The 13,859-nt window shown below is 40.5% G+C and overlaps 1 protein-coding gene across 2 annotated transcripts in view; it reads left to right on the plus strand.

The window, feature by feature from the left end:
• SFMBT1 (Scm like with four mbt domains 1) overlaps positions 1-12,293 on the plus strand; it is an 82,723-nt gene extending 70,430 nt beyond the window's left edge. For both annotated transcript variants that reach the window (XM_075287355.1, XM_075287354.1), the window contains exons 15-21: positions 1,297-1,433; positions 4,480-4,589; positions 5,820-5,995; positions 8,722-8,900; positions 10,001-10,201; positions 10,799-10,927; positions 12,068-12,293. In XM_075287355.1, coding sequence (XP_075143456.1) covers positions 1,297-1,433; positions 4,480-4,589; positions 5,820-5,995; positions 8,722-8,900; positions 10,001-10,201; positions 10,799-10,927; positions 12,068-12,208 — 1,073 coding nt within the window. In that variant the 3' untranslated portion in view covers positions 12,209-12,293. The remainder of the gene's footprint in view (positions 1-1,296; positions 1,434-4,479; positions 4,590-5,819; positions 5,996-8,721; positions 8,901-10,000; positions 10,202-10,798; positions 10,928-12,067) is intronic.
• Positions 12,294-13,859: the final 1,566 nt, after the last annotated feature.

Raw genomic sequence — 13,859 nt, forward strand, 5'->3', positions numbered from 1 at the left:
TTTTTTTTATTTAATAACACAGTGTCACTGAAAAACTTTATAAAATAGTTTTTCCTCTCCGTTCTGGTCATTTTTATTTTGTATGGTGTCGTCGGGGGCGGTGCTATAACCTTTAATAACGGCGTTTTATTAGCGTATTATTTATTTATTTTTTATTTTATTTACATTTTTTTAAAAAATTTTTATTATATTTTTATTTTATTTTTTTTCCAGATTGTGTCACCATAAAGTGATAAGAGACCTTTGGGGACATCTGATCACTTTTTTTTTTGTACTTGAGGCTGATTTCTCCTATAACTGGGGCTGGTACATTTAACCTCAGTTACAGGAGGAATCCGCCTCCTGCACGCTGCTATACACAATATGCAGAGCTGATCTGAGTCCTGTAGGACCCAGCAGCTCTGGCAGGACACTGCTCCTGGCGGATCACGTGTCTGCCGGGTCAGAGGGCAGCTGATTTATGGCTGCGTCCATAGCCGTGTATACAGCGCTCATTGAGCGCTGTATACACAGCGATCGAGAAGGCAGGGGAGGTAATAATTCTGCCCTGTCTTCTCTCTAGGAGCTCCGGCTGAAGTTACAGCCAGCTCCTAGTGAAAGCAGCTACACGATCTCCGTGCAGCTGCTGGGTTCTGGTGAACGTACAGGTACGTCCTGGCAGAACTAGACAACCACTTCCCGGACGTATATAGTCTATGGGCGGTCCGGAAGTGGTTAAGTTAAAAACTATACCAAAATAAAGAAAACTGTATTATTGCGGCGTATGCATTGTACCATAATAAATTAATCCTACAAATTGTGCATACATTTGTTTATATGTACACCACATGTAGAATTAGTCCTGCAAACAAATTGTTCAAATTGCTACATAGTCTTACAAAAGGTAAAAAATTAAAATGCAACTTAATGGGTTAACTCGGTTGGTGTTGGTCTGAATGGTAAAATACAACTAAAAGATCGTCTAGTTTTGGCGTAACAAATAATTCTTTTTATAAGAATAATTCTTAATACAGAATGGAAATTTCCTGCTTGTTGTATTAGGTCACCTTAATCTATTGATTGCATTAAACCGAATGTCAGATGTGAAAAAAAATTAATAAATCTTGTGACTGTAAATAGAATAATGTGTTATGTAAATTAGGACCCATTTACATGATAAGTGCCCGTGATGGGACCGCTATTGTATACATTATCGTACATTTTATTATAGTTTTGTATTATGTATTACAAACAGGGTTAGAATTAATGGTGTTATAATCTGGTATCTCTTTTTATTTATTCCGGTTTCTTCCTTAGCATCTAATGGGAAATATCTGTGCCCTAAGATCTATTTCAACCATCGCTGCTTCTCAGGTCCTTATCTGAATAAAGGAAGGATAGCCGAGCTACCCAAGTCTGTGGGTCCTGGAAATTGTGTTTTGGTCCTCAAAGAGGTAATAGGAGAAGATGACCGGCAGAGTGCTGGAATCTAGATATATCAGCCCCAGGTTTCTGACATTTTGTGATCTGGAGTAGGCCTCAGCCCAGGTGTAGATCCTTGGCTCATTACTGGGCCAGAAAAGGCTTCAGATCCTGCATTGTGCGCAGTTCCATGAGGTGAAAGGAGGTGTATAGTTCTGTCCTGTAACCCTGAGTCCGGTGAGACAATATTGCACCTGTTTTGTTAGTGTGGCTGGAAGCAAGTCCCATGTATAGTTAGGTTATCAGTTCTGTTTAGTTAGTCGCTCGGATGAGCAGGTTTTTATTTTGTTTATGCCTGAAGTTAAGGCTGTATTTTGTTTCACCAAAAAGCAAAAATGCCTCACAGTCCAGCAAATGAAGATCACAAATCCACATGGAAGGTTCACACATGCAGGGAAAAAAACCCTCAGCCAAGAGTGAGCAAACAGCAGAAAAACATTTTTTTTCCAGCAATGTAAAAAAAAACAAAAAAAGTTTTTCTTTATCATTATTTGTGCTCAGTGGATATGTTTCTGATGTTTTTTTGCTATGGAGCATTAAAAATTAATTATATATATATATATATATATATATATATATACCGTATTTTACGGACTATAAGACGCACTTTTTTCCCCCAAAATTTCGGAGGAAAATGAGGGTGTGTCTTATAGTCTGAATGTGGGTGGAGGAGTGGGTTTGCAGCATGGCCGCGCTACTGCCACCGCTGGTTTTCTTCAGCGGCAGGAGCGTGACAATCTGCAGGCCCCGGCAGCTAAGACACTCCCCGGCATCCGCCGGTCTATTACAGCAGATGCCGGGGACTGTCTTAGCTGCCGGGGCCTGCAGATTGCCACGCTCCTGCCGCTGAAGAAAACCAGCGGTGGCAGTAGCGCGGCCATGCTGCAAATCCGCTCCTCCTCCACAGGTCCCGGCAGTCAGTTAGCCCCGGGGCCGGTCCCCACCGGCCCCATACCTTTAGTGATGCAGGCCGGCTCCTGCACGGCGAGGCCGCAGGAGCCGACCTGTTCCGATGACAGCCGGGAGCCTAATGAAGGCTCCCAGGCTTGTCATAGATATATATTACTATCGCGGCTGGTCTATGACCCTCCGCGATAGTAATGTATAGAATCTCCCATAGACGGCAATACACTTGTATTGCCGTCTATGGGACTTGCAATCAAATGATTGCAGGTTCAAGCCCCCTAGGCGGGGGATAATAAAATAGTAAAAAAAAACAAAAAAACACTTAAAAAAAATAATAAAAAATAAAATAAATAAGTTCACCTCCTTTCCCTAGAATACATATAAAAGTATAACATTACTGTGAAACATACACATTAGGTATCCCTGTGTCTGAAAATGCCCTGTCTACTAATATTTTTATGTACAGTGAACGTCAAAATCAAAAGTGCTAAACTGCCGGGTTTTTCTCTCTGTTTTGCCTCTGAATTAAATAAAAGGTGATCTAAACAATAAACATTTCCCAAAATGGTATATCTAAAAAGTACACCTGGCCCCACAAAAAAAACGCCCTATACATCCCCGTACAGCTGCAGGGTCACCTGTCAATGTGGCCTTGCAGCTGTTCCAAAACTACAACTCCCATATATTAAATATTTTACCATTTTTTGCCTGAAATTTTTTTTTCCCTATTTTTCTCCACTAAAACCTGGGTGCGTCTTATAGTCCGAAAAATACGGTATATATAAATTCTTTTTTTTGGTGAGGTTTTTTTTTTTTTTTTGTTGGTTTTTTTTGCATTGCTGTTTGTTTCTCTGCTGTATTTTATTTTGATTATTTTGTGCCTGAGGTCAAGGTTTGTTTATTTTCCTGTTTTTTTTATTTTTTAAAATAAACCGGTTTTCTGCATATTTTGTGTCCCTGTCTTGACTGTTTGGGTCCGCACCACTGCTTCTGCCGAGCTAACTTCCCCACAGTGTGTATATATACACTGTATAGTATAATGTACTTGCTTTACTGTCCCCTTTTTCCCTGCACTGTGTAGTGGTTGAAAGTGCTCATGGGATGTTGGTAATTGGTATTCCACCAGTACTTTAGTATTCTAGATAGAATTTCCATAGAAATCCAGGGAATCTTTTTAGACTTCTCTCCTCTGGGTGTTTTTTGAGGCACTTAGGGGTTCTGAGCCCAGGACACCAGATTGCACCGGCACCCGGCTCCTGGTTTCCCCGTTCTCCTCCCTTCTCTTCAGTGCTATGGGGGCCAACTATAATTTATCCAACCTCCTTACCACATGTATCCAGTGGTGAACAATGGAGAGGAGGCGGTGCAGAGTAACTCAGGGGTTGGTGCTGGTCCAGATCATGTCACCAGCATCTAAAAACCCTGGAAAAAGCAGGTCTAAGAAGATTCCCTGGATAACCACTGTAAGTGGGTTATCTTGAATTATATAATTGATCACCTCAGTCAACCGTATCAAATTGGTAGGGGTAAGACTCCTGGCACTTGAATTTAGAGAGTGTTGTAGGGATAACGTCTATCCTTAGGGAGAGACCACCTTCTCAGGTGTGTGGAGACTTATAGCCATAGTTGCTCCACTGCAAAGGAACATGGGAAGAATATGCAAATCTATCTCCCAAGATGTAAACAGGGAGACAGTGCCTCTGTTATGCTGCTCTCTATAGCAAGTTGTAGACATGGTTGCTACTCTAAATAGGGAGTAATGTCTGGAAAACATTGAAGAGGGTTGAGGATAGCCAGGGTCCCCTTAAACCGATGACTTTGGGAGGTGCTAGAAGTCAGACCCCATTGATCAATGCTAAGGCTGAATCATTAATGTTAAAATCCCAGAGTAACGCGTTACACTTGCACTATTAAATGGCAGCCTGTGTACAGTCAGTTTACTTCTACATTTCTCAAAACAATCTTTCAAACCTAAGATAATTTGTCTGTGGTTTGAAAAACTGCTACATGTAAACGTGGCTTAACCGAGATCTGAAAATCAAACTGTGCGATTTGCAGTTACAAAGTCTATTTGTATAGAAATCCTCACAATACTGTTTGTCTTTAACACAGGTCTTATCTTTAATCATCAACGCTGCTTACAAGCCCAGCAGGGTTCTGCGGGAACTGGAATTACAGGATGAGCCATTGTGGCCTCAACATGCAGAAATTTTAAAAGCCAAGTAAGTTTCTTTCTTTTTTTTTCTCCATATGGCTCTGTAATGTACACCATATTATTTTCATGTATGAGATTCTAGTAGGATAATAATATAATTTTCTACATACAAATGTCCTATGTTGGATACATGGATAGATCTGGGATTTGTGGCTAGGTCTCCTTTGATAAAAGTCTCTATGTATGTGGTAGACCTTATTGCTGCCTTTTATCTTCTACATAGGTTAAAGCTGACCATACACATTAGATTTCGGTGGCTGTGGTAGATCATTTAAAGGCAATTTATCACCTCTTCCAACTGCTACCTCCAAATTACAGTGCACATTACAGTGATAAGCAACATACCCCTATTATGTATGTCATTTTTGTAGATTTGGGGAAAAAGCAACTTTGAAGTCTTATGCAAATGAGGCAGTTGGTGCACTGGAGGCGGGCCTTTGGCACTGCTCTTGCCTGCATCACACCTTGAAATGGGAGTTGATCCTCCCTCTGTTGAGACATCGCCCATCTTACCTAAGCATCTAGAGAAGTGCTCCCCTTCAGCCCGCAGTGCACCAACTGCCTTATTTGCATAAGACATCAAAGTTGTTTTTCTCAAAATCTTCAAAAGTGTCATACATAAGAGGAATGTTCTTTATCACTGTAATGTGCTCTGTAAATTCTGGTAACAGTTGGATATGCTTGGTGTTAGGTGATACACTCCCTTTAATGTGTATGGTAACCTTACGATTTTTACCTTATAACTGATGTTGGGAAGAGAAGGATCCTATCCCTTGGATTTCATTTGGCCAATCCTTTTATTCTGGTTAATTTAAGCGACTCTCTTCCTGTCTCGTTTAAAAGGAGGGAGGTATGACTTGCTGAAAAGGGGCATGGGCCACATTTACTAATCCTGTGTAGTTTTTATACAGTGCAAACTGTCTTATAATGTGCCAGATTTATCACAATGGCTGATGCTAGATAAATTTGATTTTTAGTTTGTCTGGGTTAAGTTTATACCATGATATTTTATCATCCATCATCAGCCACTATGACAAATCTGACCGTGTAGTCTAACGTTACATTGTCTTTTAGACAGATTAGTAAGTTCACTTCATACTTCTCATTAAAAAAAAAAGTTCACAGAAAATATCCCGTACAATGCTTCTAAAAATTTTTTTTATAAATTTAAATTCTAAGTATCTTAGACTTGTCTTCTCTCTTCGTCTTGACTATGTGATTTGGGTTTACCTTTCAGATATAAAGGTAAAACATACCGTGCCACAGTGGAACTGGTGAGAACATCAGACCAGGTGTCAGAGTTCTGTCGGAAAACCTGTATTAAACTGGAATGCTGCCCAAATCTCTTTGGACCACTTATGGTTCTTGATCAGTGCTCTGAAAACTGCTCAGTGCTGACCAAGACTAAATACAGTAAGTATTAGTAATACATTTCTCTGCCATCACCCAAGGAAGTTACAGAAAACTACACTAGAGTTTCAGAAAGGGAGTCTACTGTCTTGCTGCGGTTTAGATTTGTAAAAATAAAGTTGTGGAAAGTTACTTCAGTCCTGCCTATCGGGGGACACCACAGCACCCTTACTGGGGCTCATTGACTTACATGTACATATATTGGATTCACCTTTTCTATATTATATTCTATGGCCACCTTCTGAAAATTAACGTAATGATGTAGAGAATTCCACGCTAAAAGCCAAAGTGGCTTTCCTGATAATAAAACTCCACCAATTTTACATGGTATGTGTTTTTGTTCTTGGGGAGATACTTATTCTTTCCTCTCTCTCTATTCAGGAAACATTTACTGCTCCGCTGACATAGGTTAAAGGTGGATGTCACTTTAAAACTGTAACACATATCTACATAGTAAACTTTTAGCTAATGTACATACTGTGAAAATGTCTTGGGGTGTGTAACTTGACATGTTTATAGTGACGCAGGCAAACTAAGTTTTTATAACCTTATTCCAGCCGGACTTGTATTATCATACAAGCAGTGTCATGTCTTAGGTAAGCGTGGCTACACTTCATGCTGATCCCCTTACAATATAAAGGATAGTGCTAAATCTTTGCTCATTGAGATCATACAATCTTAGTGTAACTCCATTATTTATTTATTTTTTATAGTGGTGGGGTGTGTTTGAACATTATTGTAATATGCTTAAAGAGGACATTTCATGGATTTGGGTACATGCGGTGTTATATGCCGCTGGAAAGCCGACGGTGCGCTGAATTCAGCACACTGTTGGCTTTCCCGATCTGTGCCCCGGGTGAAGAGCTATCGGTCCCGGTACCGTAGCTCTTCACAGTCAGAAGGGCGTTTCTCACACTTTGTCAGGAATGTCCTTTTCCACAGCAGCGCCTATAGCGCTGTGCTGTGTGAGCGGGGAGGAACGTCCATAGACGAGTATTATCAGGAGGGGAGGGGGCGTTCCTCACCAGTCTCACAGTACAGTGCTATAGGTGATGCTGTGCAGAAGGACATTCCTGACAGAGTGTCAGAATCGCCCCTCTGACTGTGAAGAGCTACAGTTCTGGGACCAATAGCTCCTCACCCGGGGCACAGATCGGGAAAGCAGACAGTGCGCTGAATTCAGCGCACCGTCGGCTTTCCAGCGGCATATAACACTGCATGTGTCCAAATCCATGAAATGTCCTCTTTAACCATTCTAAATTCCTTTTAATAGATAACAGGCTGTAATATTCCCAGTAGCAATACTCTAAGCCAGTGGTTCTTAACCAGGGTTTGATCAAACCCTAGGCCCTATGCACGGTTCATTTTGTGTACCAGTAAAAAAAACATATACCTATGTCTTGAATTTGGAAAAAAAATCATATTTGATATATCACTAAAGAATAGAGATGAGCGAACACTGTTCGGATCAGCCGATCCGAACAGCACGCTCCCATAGAAATGAATGGAAGCACCTGTGACGCCGGACAGCCGCCGGCAAAGTCAGCGTCACAGGTGCTTCCATTCATTTCTATGGCAGCGTGCTGTTTGGACCGGCTGATCCGAACAGTGTTCGCTCATCTCTACTAAAGAAGGGTTTGATGAATGTGCATATGAAACTGGTGGGTTCGGTACCTCCAACAAGGTTAAGAACCACTGCTCTAAGCATTGCCAGGGTCAGTCTGTCCTGTACACCTGTATTCAATGCGATATTTTGAGCTGTAGCATTTGCAGAAGTAGGGATAGTCACTTTAAATGGCCTTCCCCAAATGTTATGGAGATTCTCAGCTTTTCTAGGTTGTATAAAACTGTTCGAAGTGACTATTTCCCCTTTTGGCAAATGCTACAGTTCTTCACACTGCCAATACAAATAGGTATGGATTTCCCTAGCAGCAGAAATAGAATTGCTAGGGTGAATGTTAGAGCCTGTTTTCTATTAAAAGAAATTTAGGTTAAATAAGTATATTACAACAATGTAAAACAAACAACCGCGCCCACACAATAGCAAAAAAAGAAACAAAATGGGAGTTACACTTTATACCACCCTAAGGCTAGATCCACATCTGCATTTGAGTTTCCATTCGGAGTAATGTTTCATTAGATCAGCAGTGTCTTTATGGAATGACACCATCGTTCAGAGGATCCGTGATAATGAGCCAATCCGATATTTGTATCTTAATCTGACTTGCTTTCTCATTTGAGTGACAGATCTGCCCTCCAAAGGTCAAGGTGCTTAGTTCTTTAGTAGGAACAGTGAACAGGTACAAGTGCACTGGAGGGTCTACTATATACAGTTGATAAACTGAGAAAAAGTGTATATTTCTATATTATGGGTAAAGTATAAACCTATATCGATTATCTGCAAAGGATAACTTCCACGTGTCTAATTCTTTCCCAGATGAAACAGATTAAATTATTTGAGATAGATCAGCACTACAGCATATTAGAAAAAGCATTTGGTAAAAGTATTAAAAGACTGGGTCATGGCCAGTGGTACGTGCCAGGTTTGAGATTCTGTCCACTAGGCGGCGCCTATCCAGCTTCTGCTGCCCGTCTCGTTATATTTATATTGAGACTGACGCAAGTCATTTCACTTTGTCCTTGTGGAATGTTATTGTATGATCTGTGGTGTCCTTTCTGACTGTTAGTAAATGTTCACATTATGTTCTTGTTCTGATTGTATTGAATAGCTCATTATTATGGTAAACGTCGTGGACGGAACTTGAGCACTCCTACGGGCATATTACGCAGCATAGAGGCAGCACTGAAGAAGCCGGCTAAGAGGCGGAAGAGAAGGAAACATTTCTTTGTCCACAAGAAAAAGCGCTCCTCTAACTCTGTAGAGAACACACCTGTCGGGAGTCCTCAGGTATTTGTTTTTTCCCTTTCAAGAAAGATTTCTCAAATTCCACCTGAAAATCTGCCTAACTCAGTGTGAACTACGGTTAAAAAACTGTTTCAGGGTCGGTTCACATTAGCGTGTATGCATTCGTGCGGGCAGTGCACGGCAAGCACACAGACCCCATTATAGTATTTTTTTTTTTTGCAGATTTTGCTGGGGGGTTTTTTTGAGCCAAAGTCAAGGATGGCTACAGAGGGAATGGGAAATATTTAGGAAGTTCTTATACTTCTTCCTTCTGCTCAATCCACTGCTGGGTTTGGTTCAAAAAACTTCAACAAAATCTGCAACAAAAGAAGCTGCGTTTCCGCAACGTGGGGCCTCAGCCTTAGGCTGTGACCCCACATTGCAGAAACAGTTTTTTTGGTTTTTTTGTTGCAGATTTTGCTGTAGTTTTTTGAGCCGAAGCCAGGAGTGGATTGATCAGAGGGTAGAAGTATAAGAATATCTATATATTTCCCATTCCTTTTGTAGCCATTCTAGACTTTGCCTAAAAAAAAAAATGCAGCTAAATTTGCAGCAAAAAAATCTGTGTTTCTGCAGCGTGGGGTCTCAGCCTTAAAGAGAACCCGTTAAGCTGAAAATGCAGTCCTATCTGCAGGCCGCATGTTGTAGAGCAGGAGAAGCCTAACAGATTGATATATAGGTTCCTCAGAAACGTTCCCGTGTAACTGGTTTGTTCATTTCTGTTTCTGATACTAGTTGGTCCTATTGCTTGGCAGCCTTTGCCTAAAAAAAACAACAACAACAAAAAAACTAACCTGTTACCATTCTACTGGTTATGAGGATTTTGTGCCCCTGGTAATCGCTCTGTGAGGAGGAGTGCTTCCTCTATTGTATGGCATTTGTTATATTTGTGAAATTTTGTGAAAATTGCAAAACTTAAGAGTTTAGTATAAATAAAGATTTTAAAGAAGTGTGTACTAGATGAATACGAAGATGTGTGGACAACGTGCCAAAGCTCCGCGCCCCTGTTAATGTGAACAGAACCTTGCAACCTTCTTATTGCGGCGAGGTGCAGCTGGGGGGGGACAGTTTGGCCACACAAAACCATATTCTTGCTTCTACAGGGAAGTGGTGATGAGGAGGAGGAGGAAGAAGAGGAGGATTACTCCCCAAGTGAAGAGAGTGTCCAAGAACAGCAAGAGGGATCAGAAATATCAGGAAAAGGGTCGTCATCTGCCTCCCCTACTCGTAGTGAACAGTCACTGAATTGTGAGAAGAAAAAGAAAGCTTGGATGCTCGAAAGTGAAAAGTTTCTGTCAGCTAAGGTACTGAGTAACCGCGGTGACCTCATAATATTATAGAGTCGCTCTGACTAGCAAGAAAATTGTATTTTGGTCAAAACTGTTGACAGGAACATTGGGGTGAAAATAGTTTTGTTTAGTTTTTTCCCCATGCAAATTGTTTTTTTCCATAAATAAAAAACAAAAGACTTTTCCCTTTTGCTCCCCACTCGCGTTTTTTAGGTGCTGTAGATAAAGGCGGCCAAGGATGCATCAGTACTAGAGATGAGCAGATAGTAGTCAAAACTATAGTTTCTAATACCTCTCTCCATAGGAATGAATGGGTGCAGCCGGCGCTTAACCCCTTGCTGTTCGCCCGCTCCCATTCATTCCTATGGGAGCGAGGTATTCGAAACTATGTTTTGAATACTATTCAAATCAACTCTAATCAGTACAACAGATTTACTATAACTTATGCCATAAAGCTGGTGTGTGTTGTAGGTGAAATCTGTGCCAGCTCCTTGCTGACATAGGTTTTATTCCTGGTGAACCGAGACCTCCTGTGCTGCTACCAGAGTTCAGAATAATAAGACCAGTGGTTTATGTTCCCGTATTAATAAATCCAATTGTGTTATTTTGCAGGATATCCGTATTGAGCTGAGAGAACCCTTGACACTGAATGGAAGTCCCCTGGACTGGTCTGTTAATGATGTAGTAGAATACATAAAATCCACAGATTGTGCTCATCTTGCGCGACTCTTTCAAGAACAGGTAAAGTCTATCTACGATCACTCGTGAGGCACCTGTAAATTATAGAGAAACTTATGTGTATGTGTGCGTGTGTATATATATATATATATATATATATATATATATATATATATATATATATATATATATATATATATATATATATATATATGTATATGTGTGTGTGTATGTATATATATATATATATATATATATATATATATATATATATATATATATAATTTTTTTTATTCTTTTTAAGAATAATGCCAGCAGATAAGATAATCCTTTAATAGTCCCACAGTGGGGGAATTTCAGTATGTTGCAGCAGCATAGTGATACAGATACAAGATAATACACAGTAATATAATACACACACTGCTCTACACAAAAGTTTAAATTTAGTTAGTAAGTGGATTGGTAAATAGCTATTTGTAGCATGTATAGTATCTGGCCTCGAAATTTGGTGCAGGACATTTGATCTTGGTGACTCTGGGTGTGAGAGTGAAATTGTCTTTATAAACATTGACACCAGTGACACTTGGGTTAGTTAAGATCTTTTGCATTGTAATTCCTAGGTCAAACAAGACGGAACCACATCCTTTAAGGCAGACAGATTTACAGGGCCACATAATATCCAGGCAAACCGTATTACATAATATCCAGGTCTAGATCACTAAATAATGTTGTCTACATCCTTGATAGTCTAGGGCAGTGAGAAGGATAATGTTGGTATACTCGGTGGTCTTTGGCAGTAAAGGACCCCTGGTTTAGTGATCTAGGGCAAATCAAGATTTTAGATGTGTATTCTTAGTGGTCTGTGATAACAAGAATATAGTCAGTATGTCTGGGGTTCTAGGGCAGTGCTGGCACTGGTTCCATTTACTATAGTGTTATTGGACAGTAAAGGGGTTACAGTAAGGATTCCTGGTGGTCTAGGATAGTGAAGTGGTGTAATCACAGTTTGGTGGGGCAGGGCAATGAAAAAGTTAGTTGTTTTTTAAGGTATAGGGAGGCCTCAAATAACAAATACTATATACTTACCTTTCTGTGTTGCTGGGATCCAGTTGGGGGGGGGGGGCTCCATTCTGAAGTCATTTTAAGAGGTTGAGTTAATCTTGCCATAATTACACTTTTTTTTTCTGGTTTGTCTCCCACCAGGAAATAGACGGAAAGGCGCTTTTGTTGCTCAATCTCCCTGCTGTCCAGGACTGTATGGATCTGAAACCTGCCATGGCTATTAAACTGTGCTACCACATTGAACGAGTAAAGCTGGCTTTCTACCAAAGCTTTTCTAGATAGAGAATCCTGCTGTCGCGCAGGGGACATACATCTTTGGTCTGGCACAGCCCTTTTGGTCTGTACAAGCCTTAAGTGAATTGCACTTTTTATATAGAAACGTCACTTGTTTACAAGTACTCATGCCATTTGCGTCCTAGGTTTGGGAATGCTATAGAAATGTGTATGACCTATATTTGTGATAACCAGCCATTTTCTTCTTGATTTAGACTTCTCGGACAAGTGGAAGTGAATATTAGTTAATCTAAAGGGACGCTGTTGTATGATTTATGATGATAACATTTAGGTGCGTTTATTGTTTTTGTGTTAACCTTGCACAAAGTCTTCATTTTAGTTGTATTTTATGTAAATATACTTCTGCTGGAAACATGCGCATTCTTGAAGTCACATTGAAGATGTCAGAGTTTTATATGAACTCCAAGCAGCTTTTTAGTCAGTACAGTCTGAAAGTGAATCCAGGATTTTTCACCTTTCCATATATTTCGTGCCAAAAAAAACTTGATCTCTGCCGCCTCTAAGGGGGTGGTCCCATTAATTAAATGTATTGCCTATGGGTCTGTATGTGCCGCTGATTGTGAATGAAGTGATTGTGAGCATATGTGACCAAAGCGCCATTCACTGCATTTCTATATGGCTGCCGGTGATCACTGTACTCAAAGTCCCATGAAATTGAATGGACCAGTAGCTAAATGTGAGCAATACCGAATCATTGATCAGACTCACTCGGATGTACTTGTAGACCCCCATTCTTCTGATTTCTATGGATCCCAGCGGTTGGGTCTCCAGATATCAAATATTTACTCCCTATCCCATAGATGGGGAATAGAGATGAGCGAGTAGTATTCGATTGAATACCTCTCTGCCATAGGAATGCGTGTAAGCAGCCGATCACCAAGGGGTTAAGTGCAGTGAATATTCGATGCGCTTAACCCGTTGGTGATCGCCGGCTTACACTCATTCCTATGGCAGCGAGGTATTCGATCCAATACTACTCGCTCATCTCTAATGGGGAATAATCGTCTACAGTGGAATAATCCCATTTAGGCAGCCATCCACACATTGTAGAAAGAAACACTTTGGAACATATAGTGGTGTGCATTTTGGAAAACCAGCAGAGTTTTACCTACAGAAATGCTGCAGATTTCTTCCCAATTACTTCTGTGTGGTGAGGATGAAACGCAGCAAAAATATAGCGAATCATTCAATTTGCACAAAATAACAAAATGAATTGAAAAAACACATGTACAAGTGAGTTTTTTTTTTATGCAGTATTTTTTTCCACAATGGTTTTTGGCTACCCACCACCCACTTGTGATAGAGGAAGTAAGAACTCAGCAATCCTCCCTGTCCATCATAGATGTACATAATGCTATCATGTCTTGTAGCCACAAGTTGCTGTATAGCCCTAGCCTTATACAGCAAAGCCAACCACTGTACAATTCATTCTATTGCTCTGCGTGTAGACACGAGACTACAGAATATATTGCTTGTGAGTAGAGGGGAGTATGCAGGGGTTTAATATCCTCATGTGTGTTGTGCTGCCATTGCTTTAAGTCTTAGTGACCTACTGTAAAAATCTAGAATCCCCTGAGTAAAGTGTACAGCTAGTCCCCTGACCCTACACACGTGTGCCCAGCGGGTAAAGCATGCAATA

This window comes from Leptodactylus fuscus, chromosome 9 (assembly GCF_031893055.1).
Source record: "Leptodactylus fuscus isolate aLepFus1 chromosome 9, aLepFus1.hap2, whole genome shotgun sequence".
NCBI lineage: Eukaryota > Metazoa > Chordata > Amphibia > Anura > Leptodactylidae > Leptodactylus > Leptodactylus fuscus.